Source organism: Dromiciops gliroides, chromosome 5 (assembly GCF_019393635.1).
Source record: "Dromiciops gliroides isolate mDroGli1 chromosome 5, mDroGli1.pri, whole genome shotgun sequence".
NCBI classification, from domain to species: domain Eukaryota; kingdom Metazoa; phylum Chordata; class Mammalia; order Microbiotheria; family Microbiotheriidae; genus Dromiciops; species Dromiciops gliroides.
Genome location: NC_057865.1, coordinates 115,270,954 through 115,298,482, shown reverse-complemented (window position 1 = coordinate 115,298,482; position 27,529 = coordinate 115,270,954). Strand labels below are relative to the sequence as shown.

The window sequence follows — 27,529 nt, the reverse complement described above, 5'->3', positions numbered from 1 at the left end:
TTTATAGCTAAAGTATCTATTTTATCCCAGTCATACCTCGTACTCCCCTTGGTGACCCAAGCATAGCCAGATCTACTGCCAGTACTTTGGGGAGTTTATCTTCATTGCTGTGAGTAGCCCCTCTTATGATGCAAAGCTAAGTGCCTTCTCACACTACATAGTTTTCCCATAATATTCCAGAAAGACCCTACCTAGTATTCGAAGATTATCTTGTTCTTTGACCGTCTCAGAGGGATCAACTGATGGTTCAGTGAATAAAGAGCAGAGCCTCATGTTGGGAAGACCTGAATTTGAATCTAGCCTCAGATGATTTCTAGCTTTGGGACCCTGGAAAAGCGTCCTCACCTGTAAAATGGGAATGATAATAGTATCTAATTCCCAGGGTGGTTGTGCAGATTAAATTAGATAATATTTATAAAGTACTTTGCAAACCTCAAAGTGCTATATAAATGCTAGTTATAATACTGATCGTTATTATAGCACTCTAGCTGTCTGTGTGTTGTCTTGAATGCTCTACTTTGCAGAACTTAAATTCTGGCAAGTTTTGCCAAGCTAGAAAAACTTCAAAAATTCATCTGGTTACTATGTGTCTGTTGTCCAAGGACCAAACTAGGTATGCTTGGCCACGTAAACTCATGAAACAGTTGCTGTCAGTGCTTAGCAGAAAATAGTACAAAAGAAGAATTCCCACCATTTTCCCCTGTGTCTTGGCTGAAAACTTAGTCACTTCTTTTTGAATGCCTCATTTTAACACTGGTGAATTTGAATGAAAAGCATGAAGAAACCCAGTATGAGGGCCCAGGAAATGAGTTTTTAAATGCTAGCTTTCCTATAAGTAAACATTTGATAAAATAATTCTTCTTTCTCCTTTTATTCTCACTCCTCCCACCCCAAATAATTAGACTAAAAATGAATCACTTTTCTCCTTGTATAATTTTAGGATTACCAGTTACCCCATTTATATTAGATGACTTTTTACTATCAGGAAACCAAATGTTATTCATTGCCACCTTTTACCATATAGTTTTGGTGAATAGTGTCTCTGATTCCATTCTCAAACTGCTGACCTCAACCAAATCCCAGGTTTTTATTTTTTTAAAGATGTACCTGACTCCTTTTGGTTAGGTATAAACCCAGGTTATCCAAGGTCTTTGGCAGAATTACACAGTATTTAGATATTTTTCAGTGTTCCATGCAGTATTTGTAAAGATCAAAGAGTAAAAAAGTGGTTAAGGACATTGGTCATCATCAGACTTTTCCAAATGAGCTTCTTTGGGAAACAGTTAAATTATGTTTTAGCCTCTTTATTCTGTCATTTTTGGTAAAAAATAATGGCTTTGCAAGTATGTTCAGATTAGACTCAGATCTTTGTTGAGAACTGTGGCCTACCCTGGTAAAATATGCACACCATTGGTGGGATTTCACAGATTTTTTTTTGGTAGGCATGTGACAGATAGGAAAAATTCAAAGTCTATAGGGCATGTTGAATTACGCAGTCTTCACACTTCCCTTGAAAAGTGTACAGTCTCAAAATCCTATGCTATTAAGTACAGAGTGAATGGTATTTCATGCTTTCTAAGTGTATAACTCTGCTTCTCTGCTTCTGTCTCATTGTTACTTATGGAAGGGGCACAGTGCCTTTTGGCAAAAGCATAGTAGTAATCTTAAGTTTTGTAAATTTCACAGATGATGACACTGTGCTCTGGGCCTTGTTTTTTACTGTTAACACCAAACCAAAACTTAAGCCTCATCCTTTCCTTGGCAAGTTTCTTGACTATAGATTTAGTATCAAATGCAGGTATAGATAAAAATAACTGGTTTGGCTTTGGGGGATGAAAATGAGATTTCCTGGCATTAGTCCTTTATATTTACAAAGGAACTAAAGGTAAATCAGGTAGATCAAAACTACAAGCCTTGTAAGTCAATTTTAGTATGGTCAGAGTACTATAAGTCTCACTTGCATCCATCACTGAGTACTTAGTTCCTCACAAATCATTATTATCATGGAAATATCATTGCACTAGAACACAAGAACTGGATCAATATCTTCTCACTTAAAATTGAATGTACTTACCTTGTTTCCAGCAGGAAGGCATTATCCTTGCAAAGTTATGTTCTGCTCTTGTATTTTGTATGATAAAACAGTGTGGACTTAAGATTGTACTCCTGAGTCTGGCCTTCCCAAAATTATGATTTATATGGCTTTTTTATGGTCCCATTTCTAAATAATGCTAAATATTTTTATACCTTAACTCAGATAATGCATTCCAGGCCAGGGGAATCAACAGATTGGGTTTTCCAAAAGGATTGAGTATCATTTTGGATATTCAAGAATGTGATGAAATCTGAGAATTAAGTAGTAAAGAAAGACAGAAGGAAATAACTTTTTGATAAGTTGTTACTCACTTAAAGGGAACCTCACTCAATTTCTTTTATCTCAGATGAACCATCTTAGCCAAGTACATTTTCACACTTAGAACTTCTTAAAAGTGTTTCCAGCTAACAGTTTGCTGGGTTTTAGCCCTTCCTCCCTTCCCAAAAGTTCATTTCATTTTAACTTCACTATAGCCTTCTTATTAACATCCTGGGGAAATTTTTGTATATCTGAAGCAAATATGAAGTTACAGCCCTATCTGTATGAAAATAGAAACGTAGGAGCTTCCAGTGACCTCAGTGGACCAGTCCAGGAGAGGTTGGAGTTGGCTTTACTGTCTCTTGGGTTGAGTTCTCAAATAGATTGGATGTGTTTTCTTTGTGTTTCTCCTATTAGGCTTTTCAGATGTGGATCACACCTACGCTCAAAGAACTCAGCTCTTTGATATCTTAGTAAATTTCTTTCCAGACAGCATGACCCCTCCCAAAGGAAACCTGGTGGACCTTATCACACTGTAACTGAAGAGTCATTTGGCACATACCTATGAAGAAGAAGAAGAAGAAGTCTGCATTCAGTATTTGGGATTTTGACTGTGTCGACTGACAGGTTGCGGTGATAGAGGATGACATCAGATCTTTGAAGGGATCTCACTGTTTTAAGTTTTGACCCTCTTCCTTCATACCCTCAGCTCACCACACTTTCCTTACCCTCTTCCTAAATTAGGCAAATAAAGTGGAATTACTATTCTTTCCATTTTAATTTTTTTTTCCTTTGACTTTTAAGAGTTATTGAATGTAAAAAAAAAAAATTCAGGTAGTTGTCCCTTTTTATCTTGGGGAGGGAATGGTTATGAGATATGGGATAGGCACCACTTAAATACTTTTTTTTTTCTTTCTGCAACAAAGGAACTGTTTTGTGTGTCTTGATGGGTTGTTTTTTGGTCCCCCTCCCTCTTTGCTCCTTCACCCTATTCCTCACAGCTAGTTGCAAGCAGCTGTGTCACTTGCTTTATATCCTGACATTGTTTGTGGCAGTTATGTAATTCTTCAGGACACTTTGGTATGTGTTAAGGTAATGTATGCATCCGTATTGACTTGAGTCTTATAATTACATTGTACAATATGAGAAAAAGCAGAGGTCTCAGATTTAAACTCTTCTCAACTAGAAAGTAAAACTTTGACCTGGGCACCTGGCTGAGTTTGGTATACAGTATTAAGATACAAGTGTATGTTGCAGTAGATGCTATTGAAAACATCTGGCTTCTGCTCATATAAGCCTTAAACTGAGAAAATGGAGGTCAAATTTGAACAAGTTAACCACTTGAGTAATAGCCACCAGAAGGGAGGGAACCTGCTCATTGAGTCCAAGGGACTATGGGACAACTTTAAGCTTTGCTCTCCTATGGAGCACACAAGGTGGCATCTTCTGCTTGTCCTTGTGTGCTCTGCTTCTCCACGACTTTTAGTTTGCGCTGGCAGAGCCATCCACCCATAACTCCTTGTACCTGTTTCTGTGTGCTTCATTTGTGGAGAGTAGTTTAAAAAGGTAAAAAGGCGCTTTTTGTCTTGTTCAGTGGAGTGCAGTTTATGGTCATTTCCATAAGTACTCACACCTATCTTTTAAACAAGAGAAAAGAAATGGTGCAGAAATAACTTCATTTAATAAATCCAAATACAGGTATAATAAATAGGTTTTTCTACTGTTAATTTTTTTCATGCAGTTTTTCACTTGTGGTGCTGTGAGTCAGTGGAGCATAATATCAGAAGACTGCACTTGGCCTTATGCTCATTCTTGAATAGTATGTATGCAGCATATGACTTACTATGCATGATCAAAACAGGATCAACATAAAAGAAAAGAGACATAGTTCTTCTGTGTGAGAATAACCTCCAGGGACTGAGTATGTCCCAGGGGAGCAGTATTGGACCTCAGTAAAGGAAAGAAGAAATTGACCTGTGTAGGAGTAAGACTTCAAGGTCCCTCTTTACTCCTTCCTTGACACATGATTTTACTTCTCTTGAAAACTAGTAGCAGTACATTTTCCTCTCACTGCTGGGATTGTATTTTTTAAGCTTTTTTAAAACTTCCTGAACACCCCAAAGCAATCAGAAATTTATTAATTAAGAAGATGTACATCTTAGTTGGTGAAAAGATACTATAGATTTTAATAACTTGATGGTAACATAGATTGTCTGCCAGATGATTGTGTCTGCAAAACCAACTGGCTTTCCAGTTTACTTACACATTTGAGATGTTTGATAAAATTCTTTGTACTCTGTGGCATATAGAAACATAAAACTTGGGCTTTGCCACTGACCAGTTAATTTCATTATATCCCATTGAGTCTTGCTTCAGATGGAGAAAAGGACCTAAACTTGATGGTTACTTTATTTCTATTGGGGGCTTAATCTGTAGAGTCCCTAATAGGAATTGACTTGTTTGACTTAATTAATGTTGAATTATGGCACTTTAGATGTATAACCAAATGAAATTCTGCTGCCCTCCATTGTTTATATTCATCATATAAGTCATTAACTCATTGTGGATCCTGTTGTTGGGGAAACAATCCTCATCCTTAGTCATCTTTTTTTCTTTTTGTAGCTTTTTCCTTAGCAGTTTATGGGGGGTAGGGGGTGCATTTTTCTTAGCTTCATCTTTTACTGAATGATATTTGGGTTTTATTCTTTTTTTTCTGATGTAATTTTTACATGATTTTCTTTAAATGAGGTGATAGAATCAAAGTAAACTATAAAATATTAGACTGTCAGGGAAAGGGACATTGCTTAGATTTCATCAAAAGATGATATTTTTTGTATCTGTGCTTGGGGGGTTAATAATGCCTAGTAATCTCAGGAAGATGTGTTCATGAAGCCTGATTTGAAACCTGCAGGTGTACCTGCTGAAGCTGGTATGTGTCTATTTCCCCAAAAGAATGCTTGCCATATCATAATTCAAATAGGGAAGCCAATTTGTTATGTAGACATCTTGTTCAGAGTGCCTAGCTTATGTAGATTTAAAAAACTAGAGAGAAAGAAAGATCTTATTCCTTAGTGGAGCACTTCCAATATTGGAAGGCCTGCTTTTTATCCCATTTGAGGGAAAAGCATTCGTTGGTGACACTTTGGCTGTCCTCCCAAACAGACTCGGTGATCACTCTCTTCCCAAAAGTAATGTATGTATCTTTCAGCTCGACCCCATTTCTTGTTGCAGTGAAATTGGTGACTTTCATTCAGGAATGAATCAGAAACTATTTACAGCTCCTGTGCTTCATGAGAATTGGTTTTATTTGCAGACACACATCCTAGTCACACTTGCAGCTTTATATAGATAGTGGAGAGACAGAGACCTCATGTGGCCAGTGTGGTTAATTAAAAGTTGACCTTTTCTTTGGCTGAGCAAAGGAATTCAGGCTGATGTACCTACCTCTTCTTGTTAAACATGACCATCAGTATTAATATAGGTATCAAACAAGTCATTTTCTTAGGCCACCTTAGCTTCTAAGCATAAGGAAACTATGTCTCATTAGTAAAGATGGATAGGAAGCACTAATATGATGTTGATTTTAGAGCACAGCATGGTGATTCATTTAAGCCATTAAGACTGCATTCTTGAATGGTTTTCATGGGTACTAAATATAGTTGGGGCGGGGGAGGGGGGATTATTTTGTAGACATCGTAATCATTCCAGAAAATTTCTCTGTCTAGTTTATAAGGGCCACCTCAGGATAACTTAGCAGAGAAAATGCCTTTTCAGAGAATAGAAATTTGAAAACAACAAAAAAAATTTTTTTTCCAGAAATTGAGCTAGAAATTTTTGGAGAAATTACATCCAGCATTAATCTTAGTAGGGGACTTAAGTAATTCATAGGGAATGCATTTCTGGTTTAAGATTGCTGTATTATCCTACTTTGTGATAGTAGTTACATAGTGAGTTTATTCTGTAATCATTCTTGTCACCACTTGGGATCTATATGGTAATTGTAGATCATTTAATTGTAAGTAATGTGAAGAATATTTACACAAAAGCTAAATATTGTAAAATGAACTTAACCTCCTTAGCCATTTGAACGTTTTTTATACCAACTGAGAGGAGTGGGCTGCTTTACCTAGACACCTGGTTGGTTTCTAGTAATTCCTTTAGAAAAGAGCACAAAACAATGCACCTACAACTTGGAGAGATGATAGCAATGGCTCTTGCTGCAACAGTACACCATTCTCATCACTTTTGCAACTAACCACACCGTCCCCCTTACTTCCTGAGATTCACCTCAAGATTCACCTGTTTGGCTCAGTTATATCTTTGCTTGAATGAACTCAGCCCTGTATTGCTCTAGGTTTAAAATTCCTGGGAATTTTCACATTTCCTTCAGGCGCAAAGGCTTAGTGATAGAATGTCATAAATAGAGGTCTCTATAGCCTAAAGATAAAAACTTAGCTGTTAAGGAGCAGACCTCTACGTTCACAGTAGTTTGGCAGCCTTTGGGAAGAGTGGTTTTCTTTAATTTCAGACAATCCTCAGTTAAGATGGATTTTGCTTTAATCATCATGATTCCCCATGTTTCTTTAAAGAGATGACATCATTGGAGATTTGATATATGGTTTTTAATGACAACAAAAAAAATGTCTTGAAAGGGAAGTCTATTTGTCTTAGTTTTTTTTTTCTTGGTTTCCTCAAGTCCATACAAACTTGTCAGCGTTGCCCAGGAGAGTAGAGCTACCTAAAGGAAAATAAAAATAAAATAGAAACAATTGTTCTGATGAAACATATACGGGCTTTTCTTGTTTCCTTTTTATGAAGACAAAAGGGGGAAATGTTTTTAAGATTTAGGAATCCTCTAAAAGTGATAGGGGGTGGGGTGGGTCTGGTAATGGTAGACCTCCCCAGGACAGGTAAGACTCTTCATTTGCTGTAGATCTTAGTAATTTGCATGTTTTAGATCAGAGCTCTTTGAAACTCACGTCACAGTGGAAGATTAGTTTTTTATATGTTCTTGTTCCTATGTTTTTAATGATGTTTATCTTAATTAAACTACCTCTGAGTTTTAGTGTTAGTGGTACTTTGCCTACCTTTAAAATTAGCCACAAAAGGAAGTAAGTAGATTTGAGATCTATAACTTGAGAATTGTTTGGTTGTATTTCTGGTAAATGTTAAATGTAAGCAACAACACAAATTGCTGTGGATTAGTTAGTCATCATATTCAGAGCTTCACTTTAAAATATATATATATATATATATATATATATATATATATATATATACCCCAGGGGCAGCTAGGTGGTGCAGTGGATAAAGCATGGGCCCTGGATTCAAGAAGACCTGAGTTCAAATCCAGCCTCAGACACTTGATACTTACTAGCTGTGTGACCTTGGGCAAGTCACTTAACCCTCATTGCCCTGCAAAAAAATGTACCCTTTCACCAAAAGAATAGAAGGGAGTTTTGATAGTAGATGAAATTTTGAGTGACAATAGCTTATTCTCAGCAAGGTAGATTTTAAATTCTTCAGACGAGTTAGTCAATGTCCCTCAAACTATGTGGCATAAAAGCAGTAAATTATAAGGGTCTAATATGGAGTACTTCTTCCAAGGGAGAAATAAGAGTGCATGTTTGTTGTCTTAAATAAAGCCCTCCAAGACTTGAACTAGAACCCATAATTAAGGGTGATGTTAATACAGCCTCCATATTGGAGTATGTAGTTATTTGTAAATAAAATCTCAACATTTCCCCCAATACTGCCCAGCTTGATCAAGGAAAAAAAAAATGTTAATGTTTAGTTTTTCAATTTTGCTAAACATCTATGACACTTTTGACATGAGGTTTTCATTATTGAAGAAATAGATTAGAGGGCAAATAAGTACCTACACACACACTCACACACACACACAACGAGAAGACATGGTACCTCAATACTCCTCTCCCTAAGTTGAATGTTTACCATTTCAGAGTTTCACTTCCAGTCTCTGAGTTTGGATTTGTTCATCTTCCAGTCTAGGTTTGGACAAGGAAGGAGTATGTAATAGGTCAAGAAATTTTAAATACAGCATAAAGTCTAAATGCAGAACGAGTCAAGAAACTACATGTTTGGGGTTTCATATAGGATCCTCTCTAGGCTCTGGAGAGCTGCTTCCCCACATGTCTACATCATTGATGATATTAGCGCCCTTCCCTGAGCAAGGTGGAGACTGAAAGTATATATGTCAAGTGGTAATTGAGATTAATGCTTACTTTATCTCTTCCTCCAGAACAAAAACTTTTCCTTGTCGAAAACTTATTTCTTGAGTAGTCACCAGAGACATAATTAACCAGTTTAAATTGTACTGGAAAACATTGATAAAAATTGTATAGTAGGATTAAAGAATTCCGACTTCTAATCTATGCTTCAGTGTTACAGAAAGAAGTGATTAAAAGAACTTTTGGGGGGGGGGGTTGCCTCCAGAATGCCAAATTAATCTTATAGTTCTTGGGGAATGGCATTTCATTACTGGCCTGATGTGAAAATTAGAGGTCTTGATGGAAGGACAGGAACTCAGGTGATGTGGAATCTTAGTCTGACCTAGGTGAGGGAGCATTTTCTGATGATCAGTCATGTAGACGTTTGCTGATAGAAAACAAAACAAAACAAAAAAACCCACCTTGTGCAAATTTTGGTGTCCCACAGAACTTACTTGTCTGTGTAGCCCTGTGCTGTAGTGAGCTGTGTGCCATCTGGGTTGCTGGCATTTCTGGCAGTTGGTCTGGATCTCTGTGCTGTCTACCACATAAATACTAGCCTGACAATATCACCAGTCTTCAGTTCCATTTGATGCTTAATGAATGCGAATGTCACCAGTCTTCAGTTCCATTTGATGCTTAATGAATGCCAAATTAATTGGCAACAAAGAAAAAGTGTTCTGATATACTAAGCAGGCCTGTGTTTATGATTAAGGTGGCTGCTCAGATAGCCAGTCCAAGCTCTCCCCCTACCCCCCCCCCAATTTGTGAACAGCTCTCAGAAAAGTAATTATTGTGTTTAATTATTGGCTTCTGGTTAGCCTTCATTTTCTAGCTGGATTAAGGGATAGGGAGGAGGGAGAATTGTCTTTTCATGACTACATAAAACCCAGACTAGATTTGGGTAGAATCAAATTGGTGCCCATGTTTTAAAATAAAACATCTTCCATAAACTCAGGGTCTTTATTTTCTCATGAAAGATATGAATTCTAAGCTTTGGCATCAGGATCCTAAGTCATTTTGGTTTTGTTTACCTTTTTCCTCTTAAGATGATTACTCCCATGTCTGAGATGGTAATTGAAATGCATAGAACAGAGGTCCTTAACCTTTTTTGTCATGGATCCCCTTCTCTGAATAATGTTTTTAAATGCATAAAATATGTAGGATTACAACAGAAGCTTATTATTTAGAAATAGTTAAGTGTTTCTTTTTAAAAAGGTCATAGACCCCAGGTGAAGTGCCCCTGTCCAAGAGTGTTAAGGAAATTTCCTTCCCAGATCTCTTTTTACTTGTTGAAAGAACTAAGAAGGAACCACCGCAAGTTCTGTGGGAACCTGGACAGTTGTAACAAAGGGTCCAATTAGGGCCAGGTGCATAAATTAGTCACAGTCCCAAGTTATTTTTGCTCAGCCATTGTCTTAGCTGTAATTTGTGACTCCCCCTAAAGAATTTTATTAAAAATTGCTCCTTTTCTTTGTCGACTTGGTAGTTAATTGGCACACATGTGGTGGTGTGAAAGCCCTCCATAACTTCTGAAGTTGAGTTATTGTAAAGACAGAATCCTGCTGCCACTTGGTGATGCAGGACATAATGAAGTGACTATATGTCCACACCTGTCCCAACTGATTTAAGAAAGGAGGCCATCTGCTTTCAGAAGGCTTATTTTACTTTTTACCAAATTGGGGTGAAGGAGAGCAAAGAAGCAGAACTCACCTGCTTGTATCCCTCTGCAGTTTGCCCCAGGCTAATGCCACAGCAAGGTGTATATTTCAGTTGACAATTTACAAATGAGTGCCTTGTCAGTTGAAAGCATACCAGAGGAAGACATGATGATTTGCTTATTTTTCTCTCATGAAATTGACCCTTCCCCAGAGATGTGGTGTTTGTGCTGGTCCTCAAGCCAACTTATACTTTTAGGATGTGTGAGGTGCCTTTTGAAAGGAATGATTTCAATATTAGCATATTGCTTCACATGGGTTATGCAGCCTATTAGACGTTTCAAAATAATGTTATTTTGATACTCTTAATTTTTAAAGTCACGTGTGTTTGATCAGCTTTCTATATGGGCTTGATTGTCCTGGATTTATTCTTTATAATCAAATTCCTCCTCTCTCACCCCAAAGCCATTAGGTCCACTCAAAACACCATGTGCAATAAGGCAGGGCTTTGTTTTTTGGAAAGAAAGAGAGGGAAAGCTGACTCCAATACATGGAGTAATACTTTTCTTTTTTTCTTGACTTTGGCAAGGAAAATTTTTCATCCTGGTGTAAAATGACATGTTTGCTGGCAAGTTGGAGGCATGATAGGGTAAAAGGGTCAACTTTGACTTTTTCACAGCTACCAGGAAGAATCTTTAATGCTTTCAGATAGAGGTAGAGCCTAGAAAGCACAAAAGTAGAGACCCAATAGAGAGAGAGCATAGCATCCATAGCCAGAAGCCTTTTTCCGAAATCGGCTTCCTAGTCTTGACACCTAACCATGTTGCAGTGGATCCCAGATCAGTTACATATACATCTAGCAATCAGATCATACAACTTCTTAGTGCAGAAAATCTTTGACACATCTTAGTTTCATATTCTCTTTGGCTTCTTAACCACCCTAGAGATCGTGGAAAGTTTGTGGTCAACTGATTGTGTGCTCTCACTTTAACACTTGGAGATTCATTGTGTAGGCATTGGTGCCTGTTAAGGATAAAATTTAAGTACTTTGAAGTTATTCCCATTTCTCAATAGAGATCTGAGAAAATTTTTTACAAGTAGAAATCACTGTGTTGGCTATGAACTTGCCCTGCTCATGGTAGTGGATGTTTTTCAGTTTAACAGATTACTTTGTCAAGTGGTTAGGCTTCAAAATCAGATATGCATTGGCATAAACATCTGAGTCATGTCCTTGTGGGAGACAAAGCTTTTAGATAGAAACGACCCCTTGTGGCATTAGAATTACAGCTGTCTCTTTGGGGAAAAAAAAATTACATTTCTCCTCACAGGCTGTGTCAAAGTTTTTTACTTAGAGAAACAGAGGCTAAATTACATGGATGAGAAATAAGGATGATAGTAAGCTGGTAACTCTCCATTTAAATTTTTGTTGGTGACCCTGCGCAGACTCCCCAAGTCTTTATTGGTATGGGATTCATATCAGTCTATAGAAGAGAAAAGCCACTGTGGTCTGTCTAGAATGCTTTAATCCTGCTTCCCTGCACATGTGGGCTCAGGGCTGTGTCCAAGGGTGCCCCAGCCATCAGTGAGAGGCAGGTAGAAGTCAGAATAAATGAGGTGGAGACTTTGGGAAACCAGATCTCACTAGATATTATCTTGACTCACTGAGGGTTTGTGATATCTGTGCTGGGCTCTTTTCCCATAATGCTCCTTTCCCTTCTCCTCCATTTCCTGGGTTTCTCTTTTTTGATGGATAGAATACTTTTTTTTTTCTTTTGAGCACAAGTAATTTTCTGATCCCTGGTTTGGTGAATATGTGAGCACTACTCTGTGAATAAATGAACGAACGATCTGCTGAACAATTAATTGTAGAATTATGTTGTATGTAATGTACATATGGAGAAAGAATGTATTTTGTTCATTTTTTCTTAATAAAAAGTTGTATATGGGAAATGTGTCTTTTTTTTTTGGCTTTTTAAGAGTATCCTTTAAAACTGACCATTAAATATTACTTGGCCTCTTTTCTCCCACCCCATCACTTTTTTGTTTAAGTTAAATTTTGTTTATAAAGAGTTGGATTCATTACATGGAGACTAAGAAGGTAAGAGAGGCAGGAAATGTATGTCCTTTGTAAGTTATTTAATCTAAACTACAAGAAATGTATGATTGATATCAGATTGCTGTCTTGGAGTGAGAGGCTCAGGGGAGGGAGGAAGAAAAATTTGGAACTCAAAATCATGCAAAAATGAACATTAAACTATCTTCACATGTAATTGCCGGGGATGGGGGGGGGGGGAATAAAATACTAGTAAGTGGAGGGAAAAAAGATTTACCAAAAAAACCTACAAGAAAACAATAAAGAAGTAAGTTTCAGAAACTCACTTTACACAACAGGTATTTTTGGAAATGTTTGTAGATTGAATTGTCATAAATCAATTTAAAACAGACTTGGGGAGCTCCCTTGTGATAGGTTCTTTTATACTGAATTTTCTTTAAGTATAGCTTATTGCAGGTAGGTCCTATAAAAGAAGAATTTAAATCAAGGGTTGTGATTATTTTTATAAAATAACGTGGAAGGGGAATGACTTGGCAAATAGTGTAGTGATCTGGGAAATTCTGTTTGTGGATCCCCAGGGGAAGAAATAAAAAAAGATCCCTGGACATGTAGCTGCCAACATTGGGGGTGGGGGATTAAGATGGTCATAAAGGTCCTGAGCTTTAAAAAAAATTGTTTTTAATTCTATGATAATTGTGTAGGTTCCTTATACATACATGATCCAAGTTTACTCCCAGGTTTTGCAACATGTGTCATGTGTAGTTAACCAAGTATTTCCATGATGCTGAGCTAAAGATTTTTCTTTTTCCTATCCCTTCTTATCTGGCTTGTGTTCTCCTGGCTTTGTTATATATGTAGCTCTTGTGGAATGAGATGCTTGCTTGTGGGAGTAGCTAGGTGGTGCAGTGGATAAAACACCAGCCCTGGATTCAAGAGGACCTGAGCTCAGACACGACATTTACTAGCCATGTGACCCTGGACAAGTCACTTAACCCTCATTGCCAAAACAACAACAAAAAAAGACCAGGGGAGATGCTTGTGGCAGAAAGTGGCTTCAATTTGCAAATCAACCCATTTCCTACTTCATTTTGGGGTCTTCTTTGAGTATGGCATATAAATAGCATTTCTCTGTGTGTCCTCAAAACAGCAAAGAGTGATGATAAGCCAGGAATGTGGGAAATAAATGGTCTTCTTTCCCTTATTGTAATTGGGGGGGGGGCAGGGCATTGAGGGTTAAGTGACTTGCCCAGGGTCACACAGCTAGTGTCAAGTGTCTCAGGCCAGATTTGAACTCAGGTGCTCCTGAATCCAGGGCCGGTGCTTTATCCACTGCACCACCTAGCTGCCCCTTCCTTAATTGTATTCTTACTGGCTCCAATTGGGATGGCTTTCAGCAGAATCAATAGTGTTGACCATAAATTAATTCTTCCTTACCTAATGCTGCTAGATTCAAGGCTTAATACAAAGAATGAAATCCCTTACTCTCTAGGAACTTTGGCCCCCTTTCTCATTGCAGCAGGCAAAAAATCGGGAAATTTCCATGTGGATAAATGCAGACCGGTCTCTTCATGAGAGACAGTCCCTCTTCCCTCTACTCCCAAATACTGAGGCCTTCCTAGGAAAATTGACCAGCCTACCCAATAATAAATGACACACAGTGCTGTGAGGTGACATGTTTTTCATACAGATCCTCCTTTGATCCTCACAATCCTGAACACAAATGCTTTTATAATTGGTTTTTGATGAAGAAACCAAATGCCTGGCTTGGGGTCCCCTGGCTGGTGTCTGAGATGTTTGTTTACCTAGGCCTTCCTGACTCCCAAGCTCACAGTACTATGCATAAAGTTAACATTCTTTCTCAATAGTCCTTCAGAAGTATAGCTGAATAGGATAGTAAATGGGTATCTGAAAAAGTTGTGCCTTTTAAATTTTTAGAGCCTATTCACATTCATACCATTGTAATACTACAATGGGAAGGTAGGGATTTTGTGTTAAGCCCTGGAATTGTTTCTAGTGGCCAGGGCTAGGACAGGACAATGAGCTGTACCACTCCTATCATTTTTTTCTACCATCATCAAGAAAAGCAGTGTATTTCCCCACAGCAAAAGAGGATTTAGAAGATAGAAATGGCCAGTCCATGGTCCAGATCTGTGTGTGTGTTAAACGGAGGAAGTTGGTGAATGAGGAAGATAGCACATTTACAGTTTTGCTCATTGAGATGTAGGCAACTCATTTTTAAAATTGTCCTTTGGACACAGGCTTAACAAGCACTTGTTTTATCCATTAGTCAGATCTGTCCAAAAGGCATTTATTAACCCCAGCTCTACTATCAATGATGCTGTGGCCTTGAGCAAGCCATTCCACTTTTATGCCATATCCTTTATAGTAAGAGCCTGTTACGTGTCAGTCATAGTGCTAAACACTTTACAGATGTCTTATTTGATCTTCACAACTCTGGGCAGTAGGTGTTGTCCCCATTCTACAAATGAGGAAACTGAAGGGAGTTGCCTAGCACTCTACCCATTGTGATACCCAGCTGCTTAAGTATCCTTAAGGAAGAATACGAGATAGGACTATTAAGAGGGTTACAGTTACTTCTTGAAAGTCCAAAGCAGCCTCAGAGATTTCACAATTTTATACTAAGTACTTGTACTTAGCAAATTGAAATACCCTGACACTAGTAGGGTAGTCCAGGTGAGTGGGTTAACCTAAACCTATCCCCACTTTAGGTTAACCCACTCACCTGGACTACCCTACTAGTGTCAGGACCCAGCTTACATACAATAGCACTAGCTGCCTTAGCTACATATCTTGTTTATGGTATTGACTGCAGAAGACAAGTAAGCTGCAGGTCACAACACAAAATTTAGAACCTTACTTTCTTGGCTGGGAGCGAGTAAAGGTGACTGGTGTGTTCAGGAAGACTAGAACCTCTGGTCCAATTTGTGACCAGCGATAAACTCTGAGTCATTTTTCTTAGAACAGTTTCTGCTGCCTAGATGGCTAAGAATCCTGTCCTGGGTGTTCATTTATACTTAATCTCCCTTTCCTGATCTTGGCACACTTTAAAAGTTTATCTTGAAACACTAATTCTGATGCTGATTGTCTTAAGGGGTCCTATATGGAAAAATGAGCACAGTTCCTACAGCTGAGCTTTTAACATTTTTCTCCCATGAGAATCAAAAAAATCGAAAAGACTCCTTAATATTCAGTTGGCCTTGTAGCCAGTCAAAGTCAAATGATGGAATGTAGTAGTGGGCTCTCTTCTTGAGTCCTTTATGTGGGCATCCCATAGTTCTCACTTAAAATTACACAGAAGGTGGATGCTAGGGTATTCTTGACAGATCTCTGAAGGTCTCCCTTCCCCATCCTGTACATTCCTAATTTTCTACCTTTTAACTTTCATCTCCTTAACCTTTCTCCTGTCTCGTGCCATTGCTAATTTATCAGTAACTCCTATAGAGGACCCTGCCCCCACCATATAATCTCTGTAGCAGTTTTAGCCAATTAGAATGAAATATCAGAGCATGAGACAGACTTTACACAAAAGAACTTTAATTGACAGCATAGTTTTCCAAAATATAGTTTTGTAGGAAAATGAAAGAATTTCACCATAATCTCTACAATCCAGTTTTTCAATAAATTCCAGTGTACTTCAGACATCTGTTCCTGCTTCCTGATAGCAGCCAGGAGAAATGTCCTTTACTAGTGTAGATGGCATTAACTAATTTTTTTTTTAAGGCCCCTTTGAACAGTGTTGCCTTTTAGTCTTGTGTCTGGGCCCCGATGTCTTCTACAGCGAATGTGCCAAGAGAGAAAGGCAGGGAATGCCATCATTCCCCTCTTCAGCCCCGTCCGTTTTTAACCAAGCCAACAAAAATCCTGGACCTGAAAGGGACTCATTTTCCATGGGTAATTATGAAAATGATTTTAAAGACAGAATCCCACCATCCAAGAGACTCTTTCTAATAAAGAGCAACTTGTTCCTTTTAGTCTCGGGCCTGTGATCGAGAGGCTGCATGATTCAAGAGGGAGCAAGACAGCCATATCTCTTTTGGCCCTTTGGAATCTATGCTCAGCCTTCCCTTCCCCTCTCCTCCCCTCTCCAAACATATCAGTCACACTCAGTTCTTCCCTCATTCTCTAAAGATACAAACAGGATAGGCCATTCTCAGAAGATTCCTTTGAAAATAGATCTAAAGAAAGCATTAACAAACTTACTTCAGACGGATCAGCACTTGATAGATTTATAGGTAATTCAAAAGATTTGGAACTCAAAAGCCTTTCCGGCGGGTATCCACAAGGAGGACAACTCTCACCATAGATAAATGACTAGACCACAGCAAGTATGAAGCTGATACCTAAGGATTGGGTGGAGACCTCTACTTGGGCTGGCGCTAAATGCTAAAACGATCCCAAGCTAGGGAGGCAGGAAGAGATACCTACCCAGTCAATGTTCCAGAACCCCTGCTAGCCCACTTTCTGGTCAACACCAACCTCTTGAGTCTGAGACCAAGCTCTTTGTGGTTTGCTTTTTTTTTTTTTTAAAGGGAAATTTGTCTTCCTCACCTAAGGAACAGAAAGCTTACTACTTTGTTATTTGGATATAATATATTGTCTTTGCATTTACAAAGACGTTTTCCCCTGTTGCACAGCTGACCCTATAGCTGCCAAGGAACATTGAATGAGAATGAGGAGAGCCTTTTATTCCTTCAGGCCAAGGAGGCAGCTAGAGAGCAGTAAAAATAAATGAGCTATGGGGCAGCTAGGCCCTGGATTCAGGAGGACCCGAGTTCAAATTCGCCCTCAAACACTTGACACTTATTAGCTGTGTGACCCTGGGCAAGTCACTTAAGCCTCATTGCCCTGCAAAAAAACAAACAAACAAACAAAAAAATAACTGAGCTAGAATCAAGACACACGATTCTAGTCCAGGCTCTGCCAGCGAGGAGCTTGGCGACCCTCCTTCACAAATGACCACCTCTTTTAAATCTCAGCTTTTATCACCTGCAAAACTAGATGGTCCATTCTCACCACACAGTTCATTGGCTTTCCTCCCTCATTGATGGTCCCTTTGGGCATGCCATTGACCAGAAATGGAGGGTTAAAAAGCCCTGTTCTTAGGGTCTCCCTGAGTGAATGCTAGTCTGGCCCAATGCATTGTTTTAATTTTTTAAAAAATTAAGGACTATCATATATATAGATATATAGTGGACTTTTTGCCCTGAATTCTGTCTAGAACTCAATCAAGAAGATCAAACATTTGGGCATTTAAATAACACTTCTGCTTTGAGCTTCACTTGTAGGAGAGAGACCAAAAAACCTTTTCTATATTATCCTGACTTACTTATAATGGCATAGCTTCCTTCCTTGAAATGGGAAGGAAAGTTCTGTATTTTTATTTAGTGATCTGTCAATGCCCCCACACACACACCACCCCCCAGTTTACTTGCTGGATGGCAGCTGGTGGCTTGTTCAGTGGGTGCTGGTTCATGACATCTAGCTCAATTATCAGGCAGCCTCCGGAAACCTGTCATCTGCCAAGTTTCTTTTTTCTTAAAAAGAAAAAAGAATTCTTTGTTATGAGACAGATTCTAGGAAGAGGAAGGGAGGGGGGAGATCCAGAGGAAAATTGAGGCAATGTAAAAACAAAAGATAGATAAAATTTTATTTTTAAAGAATGAAGTTCAAAATTCTTCTTTAGCATTGCCCTTTTGGGGAATCCATGCTTACTAAATACTGTCTTCTTCCAACCAATAATTTGAGCTTTTAGGGGTAACCCCCCAATTTGTCTTTTGGGGGGGTGCAGAATGTACTAGATTTTGTGTCATAGCTATAGTAATACCCAGATAAAAGATTTCCAGATGCTGAGGCCTTCTGGGGAATTTCAGAAAGGTACCTATGATTGAGAAGGTATTCAACCTCCTAAAACTTTTTCAGAACAGAGCTATAACCTGAATTATCCCAGTCTAGGCCTCAGTTGCTCTTGCAACTGTCCCATCCCTGAAGACATGTTGCCCTATGGCTCCCAACACAAAGCTTCCTCTGGTTTGATGTTTGTGCCTGGGAAGATACTGTCAATGCCTGGGTCAAAGGCAGCAGGAGTTAGCATCAGCTTCCTAAGTCTTCACCCACTGATAAGGCATGGGCATTTGAAAAGAGCAAGCAGGCCAACAAGAGCTCTGGAGTCAGGGAGCCACAGCTGGGTAGAAAGGTCCTTTTTGCCTGGGGGTTGTCCCAACTCATCGGCAGAGGCAAGGAGGCAAGTTCTTGGGTTGAGGAGGGGTTTGTGCTTTGGACCCTTTAAATTTAACCCAAGTGAGGCAACTTTGGCAATAGCTAGAGAGCCAGCCTCAATCAGGGAGGCCTGCATTCAAATCCTGACAAAGTCTCTACTGTTGGGTGCTGAAGAAGTCACTTAACCTCTAAATTTCAGAGTGATGGCTTATCTCCCTCAAAATCTTGACCAGAAATTTTCTACTCCAAAGCAATCTGAAGTCTAGTATTTTTTAAAAAGTATTTTTAAAAATCGCACTCCTAAATGGGTCAATTCAACCAGAACTCCGATATCCTCTATCAGAAGAAACTGCTATGTATCCTCCAGGCAATGTGTTCAAATGGACCCAAGTCAATCCTGTTAAAAAAAAAAAAAAAAAGGCCTGCTGCCTCCTGGACAAAGAATCAATGCCACAAAAGGCACTCATAGTCTAACAGCTGCTTCCTGGAGCCTGAGAGACAGCAACCTCCAGAGGCCCTAGCACTTGGGGCCTTGGATATGGGTGCAAACTCCATGCAAAACTCTCACAGACACAGAGAAAATGAGAAGGTAAAGCCCACTAAACTACAGTTCCTAGCAAGTCTCTCCTCCCTGCTGCTAACTACCGCCAGTACCCAAAGGCAGCTCAGGAAACAGGCGGCCAAAACTGATGTCTGATGGCCCGTCGAGGTGGGGAAATGGAGAGAGTGGAGGGTGGTTTAAATCAGGGCAGTCAGGGAGCAATTCTGAAACTGAGGCACCCCACAGTAAAACCAGAGCAGAGCTTCCAAATAAAGTGAGAACAGGTTTGAATACTGAATATTAATCACTGCTCCCCAGGAATGGGTGTTGCTAGACGTCCAACATCCGCCACGTTTCCGGAACCTGGAGCGCAGCCTGCCTACAACTGAGCAAACTTAAAAATCGTGTTAATAATTAGCACACATGGGGCAGCTAGGTGGCGCAGTGGATGGAGCACCGGCCCTGGAGTCAGGAGTGCCTGGGTTCAGATCCGGCCTCAGACACTTAACACTTACTAGCTGTGTGACCCTGGGCAAGTCACTTAACCCCAATTGCCTCACCAAAAAAAAATAAAAATAAAAAAATTAGCACACATGAAATTTGCCAGCTGACGTTTTCAACTGTGTGACCAAACTCCAGGCCATGTCTAGGGGACCCTTAGGTCCACCTGATGTTTTGAATGTCTGCTTTCTTCCTGGAAGTCCACAAATTGAAGCAGATACACTATAATCAGGAATGGAAACCTGATGCCCGAAGTCAGTTTTGAAATATATCGTGAGTGAAAAGGCCTAGTAATTCTCAAAAATGAGCCAGTTTTAAGTACCAGTATTCCCACTGACTTGGTCCAGAGTAATCAGAGTTAAGCAATAGGCCCTTTACTATACATTATAAGATGGTGTGATTTTAGGTAACTTTTAAATGACTACAGCTTTTAAAACTCTTTTTTAACGATTTCAATAGATTGGTTTTACTAGCATCATGATGTGGTCTACACTTCCGGATGCCCCTACTTCTACCCACAACCACCCATGTACTGTCTTTAAAGGAATGGAATTGAAATAAGTCTTTTAGTGTAACTCACTACTTAGCTGCATGGTAAGCCTAAATGGGTTATATAGCTGACATCCAACAATGCTATGCCTGATGGGCAAAGAAGATGGGCTAGTAGTGCTTTGGTGTGTACCAGAGATTAAAAAGGACAAAAAAAAAAAAGGATGGGAAGGCTGCTAACCCACTTAGTAGATCCTCTGTAGGAAATCTAATGAGTGTGGACAAGAATGGTCTTAAGATAAAATATGGACGGCTTGTGATACCCACCAATGGAGACAGAACTCACACTGATGAAATTAGAGAAACCACTGGACAGTTTGATCTTGGGGTGGTGTGTTTGTGGGGGAAGAGGTGAGGGTCTGCCACTTACTCTCCCTCCTTCATAAATAAATCCCAGCAACTTGGTTAGTCCCTGAGTTTCACATGTAGGGTTGGATGGATCCTACCCTTTCCTGCTGCATTTGATTGTCTTTTTTAAGACACTGTGATGACAGATGATCCTCAGGAGTTGGGGGTCTTTGTCCCAAAAAGCAGCTTCTATTTCAGTGGTGGGAGGGAGGGGGTCACATGGGTTCTGGGAGCCATTCTCTCTAATAGGTAAATTATGTGCAGATCAGAAAGCAATGATGTCCTCAAATGGCTTCAGCAGAGTCGAGATGTTAGCTGGATATGAGGCAGGCAGATCTCTTCCCCTGGGCCCGATCTGAACAGTGTCTTAACAGTGAGAGAACCGTGCTGAGTGCCAAGGCTTCCTGCCAGCCAGTATGATGTCAATTCAGGAAGTTTTCATCCGTCTCTCACTTGCAGAAGGATTCCTTGAGCAGGAACAATTCACATCTGGGTCTGGCAGGTAAAATCTCCACCTCAACCAAACAGGTGAGCAAGGAAATCGGAATTTTGTTTACAATAAATTCAAGGCCATGGATCACAATCTGTGCTCTTCCCAGGGGCCCCTTAGGATGCTGGGGAAGAATGACAAATAGCTTTGCTACTGAGAAGGGGAGAAAAGGCTAGAAAACAGGTTTCATCCACCAATACTCTCCAAGTGGATATAAACTGCCACCAGCTTTGCTTTCCATCACATCTTTCTAGATGTCCTGACCACAAAATCTAGGACCAGTTCCAGAGGAAATTTTGTGGCCATTTTCCCATTCCCCCTTTGCCCTCCTCCAACCTCGTAAGATGAATTGTTTCCATTGGCTAGAAAATGAAAAAGTTGAAGACGCCCCCTCAAGATGAGATGAGGTGGGGTGGGGAGGGAGGAGACCCGGGACCCCCCACGTAGGCATCTGCTCCCTCCTCGTTTCTTTCCCTGTTCATGTCTCTCTCAAGGTGGGGAGGAGGGTTGATTTTCCTCCCCCTGCTCAAGTGGCACTTTGGGTGATTAAGTCTCAAGAGTCGAGTGGCGGTGGTCAGAGCCGGCAGACAGGTGGCCTTACAGGTGTGTATCCTCCTCTTCCTGGTCCAAATCATCCTTGGTCAAGTTGTCTAGAGGGACTATCCAGCTGTCCCCCAGCTCACCATTGAGATTGGCCACTTTCTTCTCCTGCATCTCAGAGGAAGTCTCCATTACTTCCAGTGTTGGGTTGTCATGGTAACCATTCTCCACAGTCTGCAGTTCCTCTGTCAGGCGTTGCTGGGAAAGGGATGGCAAGATGACTGAGGGAAAGCCAGTGGTAGGGGGTTGGGGGTATCTCATGAATCTGATCGCCACCCCCTCTCCCCCCATTTCAATTCCACAAAGTCGTTTGCTACAACATTAAGCAGCTGGCTCCCTCTAGAGGCGACTCTCGAGGCGATAACCTCACTGGAGAGCTTTTGTTTCATTTTCCTGGGGTTTTATTTTGTTTTATTTAGAGCAAGTTTTGTTTTATCTTCCAGGAGAAGGGAGGAAATGCACCAGGACAAACTCCTTTTCTTTAAGTCTCTTTCCATTCCACATGATCCCAGGATGATCCCCAAACCCTTCTCTCAGCAATGCCCCTACCTTTTATATTTAACTTAGGTGGAAATGGAACACTTAAGTATCATTAGACTACCCATATTAAAGAAGAGAAAGGGCATGGACAGGGCATGTGGGGGGGGTGTGTGTAGGGAATGGAGGTGGGCAGAAATGTCAGTGTCCCACAATTCACACCATCTCATCTCATCCCATTCTCCAAGGGTGAAATGAGCAGGGGTCTCACCTGGTCCTTGCGCTGAGTAAAGCGCTGGTGGAAGCAGCCATAGATGGCAGCCACGAGGAGCAGGAAGGCTGCCATGCAAACGATAGTGATGATGAGAGGCATGCTGAAGCGGTCCTCCACTTCCTTGTCCAGACTTTCCTTTCCATACGTCATGTTACTAACTCCCAACTGCCCGGGAAAGAATTGGTTCGAGTCAGGTTCTGGGACATCCGCCATATATACATCAAGTCATTAAGCACCTACTGTGTGCTACATGCCTCCTCAGGACTGTCCCCTACTCAACTACTCTAGTGCAAGGCCCCCAAACTAGCTTTCCAGTCTCTGGATGTTGATTCTCTTCCTGCACTCTATGATTCCATCAAACTGGCCTTGGCTATGGTTCTTCAGACTGGACACTCCATCTGCCACCCGTCAGCCTGTCCACCATGCCTGGCCTTCCTCCCTGCCTTACCTTTATCTTATAGCTTCCCTCTCATCCTCAAAGCTCAGCTCAGGCACTATTACATGCATGAACCCCTTCCAGGTCTCAACTACGAGGGCCCTGCTTCCTTCCCAAACTACCTTGTTATTAATAATTAAACTGAGCAGGGATTCTTAATTTCTGTGTGTGTCATGGACCCCTTTGGCAGTCAGGTGGAGCTTCTCAGAATGTATTTCTGCATTTTTAAATGCATAAAATAAAACCCTCAAGGGGCAGCTAGGTGGCGCAGTGGATAAAGTACCGGCCCTGGATTCAGGAGGACCTGAGTTAAAATTTGGTCTCAGACACTTAACACTTACTAGCTGTGTGACCCTGGGCAAGTCACTTTAACCCCAACTGCCTCACTAAAAAAAGAAAAAAAATTAAAAAAAAAAAAGTTCACAGACCCTGAGTTGAAGAGCCCCGCAGTACATACTTATTAATAGGTACTTGCTAGCTTTTAAGCTCCTTGCCAATACAGCTTTTTATTTTACTCTTTGTAGCCCAATAGTTAGCCCAGTGCCTAGCATATAGCAAGTACTCAATAAATGTTTATTGTCTGATTGGAAAACCTCACAATCCTCTATTCCAAGAGAGGATTCTGGTACTCATCTGTTTTGGGGTTTTCTTATTCTTCCCCTTATCCATTCCAATCCATGTTGATGATGCTGGCCAAGGGAGAGCAGCTGAGGTTTTTCCTGCCTATCACTGGAGATAGCCCCTCTGATCTTTCAGAACCCTGGACCCCAAGACTCTTTTGGAACAGGGGAAGGTGTTCCTAAGGAAGTCTCTTGTCCAGGCCCTGTCCCAAGAAGCTGTGATGTTTCCTCTGGGCTGCTTACCTTTTTCAAATCATCCCATCTCTTCTTCAGTACTTCATACAGCTCCTTGGGCTGAAGGTGTGCTATGGGGAAAGGAAGGAGACATTGAGCATGAGGGGGCCAGGCTCAGAGGATTGAGTGCAGTAGTGGGGGAAAAGCCGGGAAATTGATTGCCCGAGGTAGGGCCCCCTACGTTGGCTGGCCTGGTATGCCTTGTAAAACTAGGATTCAGGGCAGCTAGGTGGTGTAGTGGATAAAGCACCGGCCCTGGATTCAGGAGGATCTGAGTTCAAATCCGGCCTCAGACACTTGACACTTGCTAGCTGTGTGACCCTGCACAAGTCACTTAACCATCATTGCCCCGCAACAAAACAAAAACAAAAAAACCCTATTATTTTCCACGAAGTTCTCTCCTGCATTCAAAGAAGCCCCCAGCTCCTCCCAACCCCCTTCCCAATCCAATCCCTCTCCTCCACACACACTCACTTTGTAGAGTCACTTTGACAACTGCTACCTCCTGCTTCTCAGGCTGGGGGACCAGCTGCACGTGACACAGATCCCTGTCCTTGTTGAAATTGGCCTTTCCTGCTCGACACAGTGCCATGTAGAGGGAATGGTTCCGGGAGTCCTTGACACCATCCTGCAGGGTAGAAAACAAAGGTAACTCTCCTAAGGGGTAGCTCCTGATCCTGAAGCAAACAGACTTGAATTGTCTTCCCTTCTATCCAAGCCCCCACCAGTGCCAACCTGGACCATGAGATGAACAAGACACTGGCAATTTAAAAACTGTACATCTGGCGTGCTGATCCAACCCTTTGCTCCTGTTTTACCTCCTTTAACCATTGAATTTAATGATTAAAGTTCTAACTTTTTTTAAAAAAAAGATGATACCATTTTTAACAGTAAGAACTCCCTCCATCTCCCCCTCCAAGATAGCCATCCCATGTAAAAAGAGAAAAAACAGTATTACTTCCAAATATTATCCCGTGCCACCTCTGCAAAGGCATGAGGAAGGTATTGCCTTCTCATACCTCTCCCTGAAATTAAGCTTATTCTGTGACTTGTTACTGCTTTGTGATTGTCCTTTCCACTTATAGTACTCAAGTCATATATATTGATTTTTATTTTTTTATTTTTTTGCCTTTTACTTTGGGGGGTGGGGTGGGCAATGGGGGTTAAGTGACTTGCCCAAGGTCACACAGCTAGTTAAGTGTCAAGTGTCTGAGGCCGGATTTGAACTCAAGTCCTCCTTACTCCAGGACCGGTGCTCTATGCACTGCGCCACCTAGCTGCCCCTTGCCTTTTACTTTTAGCAACAGGTTTCTTTTCTAGGAGGGTGGCTGACAAACCTCCTAGCTCCTCCCTTACCGCCCCCCAACCCCCAAGGGAGAAGCTTTGCCTCAGAAACTATGTTGTCTGCATTTGGAGGCTTCACAGCTAGGCTACAGGACCTCATAAAAACACCAACACCATAGGTCAGAAGACCATAGTTCAAATCCCAGCTCTGCCACTTACTTCCTTGCGATAGATTATTTTCTTTATCTAGGGCTCAGTTTCCTCCTAAACAATTGGGGGTGAGCAGAGTCAGACCAGCGGGCCTACATCTGAGGTACCCTTCTATAGCTGAGCTCGGATCCTGGCCTCTGGGTAAAACTTAAGTTGTTTCATCTAGAAAATGTGGATTACGCCACCTGACCAAACTACTACATACAACTGTTGAGATCGAATGATGGTGAGGACACAAAAAAGAGCTTTCTACAAATGCCGGGCGTTATTGTTAGCATCTCTGCTATCAGAGAGACTTGTGCGGCTGGGAGAGAAAGGCCACTGTTAGGGCCCCTGTGACTCATTCCCCAGGAACACAGGAAAGGCAGAGAACTCTCTTCCAGTAACTGCCTTCCCCCATCACATCCTGAAATTCCTAATCGCAGGGAATAAGGGAAGGGGCTAGAATACAAAGGGATGAGTAAAGGAAAGGTGACAGGGCACTGGTCCCCAGACAATAGGAAAAGCCCGAACTATACTTTTCGGGATGGGGGGCAGCACCTGTTGTTCCCAGAGATGCCAGGAGAGCTCATGAGAAGGGGCAGGGCCCTAGTATGTCCTTAAAGCTAAACTTTCTATGGGGCCTGCGGAGCATCCCCTTGGGATCATACCTGAGACCTTTAGCTTTTGAAGAGCTGCCTTTTCATTACTCTCCTTGAGAGCAGATTACTAATCATTTAAAATAAAGGTCTTAGTTATCTTTTGTCTCTATCCTAGGCCTCTCCATCTTGCAGGTATATGATAAATGAACGTTGGGTGAAGACCTGGTGCCCGCCTGAAGGCTTTCCCCACTTTTTACGTATGCAACTGCAAAACCAGCAGACAGCCACCAGAGGGCAGCATTGAGCCACTTAGATGGGACCTAAAAGGTTCACTTTATTCAACAAGCACTTGAATTATAAAAGCAGGTCACTATTACTGGAGAGGGACTGGGATTACAAAAATGAAAAATGTCTGGTCTTCTCCACCCTCTACTCCCAATTCTCTTAAAGAGCCAAAGGGAATGAGGGGGGATGTGACATATACAACACCCCCCCCCCCCCACCACCACCAAAAAAGAAAGTGTGATGAGAATGATTATGATGCTGGTAACATTTATATATTCTAGCAATATACTGCACACTGTGCTAAGTGCTAGTCAATGATTATCTCATTTGTTCTTGACACCAAGCCCTGGGAATTAAGTGCTCTATTATCTCTCTACAGATGAGGAAACTGAGACAAACAAGGGTTAAGTGACTTCCCAAGGGACGTGAAGCTGGATTTGAACTCAGGTCTTCCTGACTCCAGACTGGCATTTATTAGTGCTTTTTTTAAGGTGGTGGTTACTAGGAAATGGGTGGAAGGGGTGCAGTTCAAGAATATAGGACATTGGGGGTAGCTAGGTGGCACAGTGGGTAAAGCACTGGCCCTGGATTCAGGAGTACCTGAGTTCAAATCCGGCCTCAGACACTTGACACACTTACTAGCTATGTGACCCTGGGTAAGTCACTTAACCCTCATTGCCCCACCAAAAAAAAACAAAAAACAGTGTCTTGGGCTTTTAAAAAAAATGGTAGTTACTATATTAGGCTGTCCCTAACCTTAAATCCAGCAACAGCACAGAGTAGTGGCTATCCATTTCCTGAGGGTCAGCCTCCAGAAAACCTGGGTTCAAATCTTGCCTGACAAGTCATTAAACATCTCAGTGCCCCAGGTAATTTTTCAGGTTACAGAACAGTTACCAAGCTGCATTGTCCCTAATTCTCATGAGTCTAGAGACCAAAGGAGGAATAAAACAAAACCTTAGACCTCTCCTTGAAGGTTGATGAGAACACCAGTCCCCAACATCTTCGTCAACTGCTTTCAAGTGACCGGCTCTTCCCAATCCCACCATATAAAAAAGGCCAGGTTGAGAATAAAGCAATAAAGGAAAGGACCTAAGAGCTACAGCAGTGAAGCAGAGATGACCAGCTAGGTGGGCAGTACTCACACAGATACTGAAGTTGGTCATCTTCAGAACGAGCAGATTCTCTGTTGTATAGCTGTCAGCTAGACAGGTTATCTGGAAGGAGTTGGATCATGAATTTAGCACCAAAAAAGGCAATTCCACCCCCACCAATCACTGCTTCCAGCCATATGCCTGCCCCTTGGAAGAAGGAAGCCCAGTCAGTCAATCTGGCCTTGGATCAAGATCAAGTCTTAGTTTGAGGGCATCTGAAATTCAGACATCCCCTACTGTCAGTAAGGGATAAGGGAAGTAGGGAGAAAAAGAGATTCACTGTGACCTTCTATAGAGCCTTTGGTCACCAAATGATAATGGGGTCTATGGGGCACCAGTGGGTAGGCTAAGTCACAGGAGTGGAGAAAGGAGACCCCTAAAATTGGTCTCAACTCAGTGCTGGGGCCCTAAGTG

The 27,529-nt window shown here is 41.2% G+C and overlaps 2 protein-coding genes across 9 annotated transcripts in view; one reads left to right on the top strand and one right to left on the bottom strand.

Annotated features, from left to right (window-relative positions):
* The window catches only part of MKLN1 (muskelin 1), a 387,994-nt gene extending 384,869 nt beyond the window's left edge, over positions 1 to 3,125 (top strand). For 7 of the 8 annotated variants that reach the window (XM_043966412.1, XM_043966411.1, XM_043966413.1 and 4 more), the window contains one exon: positions 2,771 to 3,125. In XM_043966412.1, the coding sequence (XP_043822347.1) occupies positions 2,771 to 2,892 (122 nt within the window). In that variant the 3' untranslated portion in view covers positions 2,893 to 3,125. The remainder of the gene's footprint in view (positions 1 to 2,770) is intronic. The other variant, XM_043966410.1, reaches the window with a different exon arrangement.
* Positions 3,126 to 15,820: 12,695 nt separating this feature from the next.
* Positions 15,821 to 27,529, bottom strand: part of PODXL (podocalyxin like) — a 63,726-nt gene continuing 52,017 nt past the window's right edge. The window contains exons 5-9 of the mRNA XM_043967566.1: positions 27,107 to 27,178; positions 24,076 to 24,229; positions 23,611 to 23,672; positions 22,309 to 22,476; positions 15,821 to 21,758 (exon numbers count right to left, since the gene is read on the bottom strand). Coding sequence (XP_043823501.1) covers positions 21,558 to 21,758; positions 22,309 to 22,476; positions 23,611 to 23,672; positions 24,076 to 24,229; positions 27,107 to 27,178 — 657 coding nt within the window. The 3' untranslated portion in view covers positions 15,821 to 21,557. The remainder of the gene's footprint in view (positions 21,759 to 22,308; positions 22,477 to 23,610; positions 23,673 to 24,075; positions 24,230 to 27,106; positions 27,179 to 27,529) is intronic.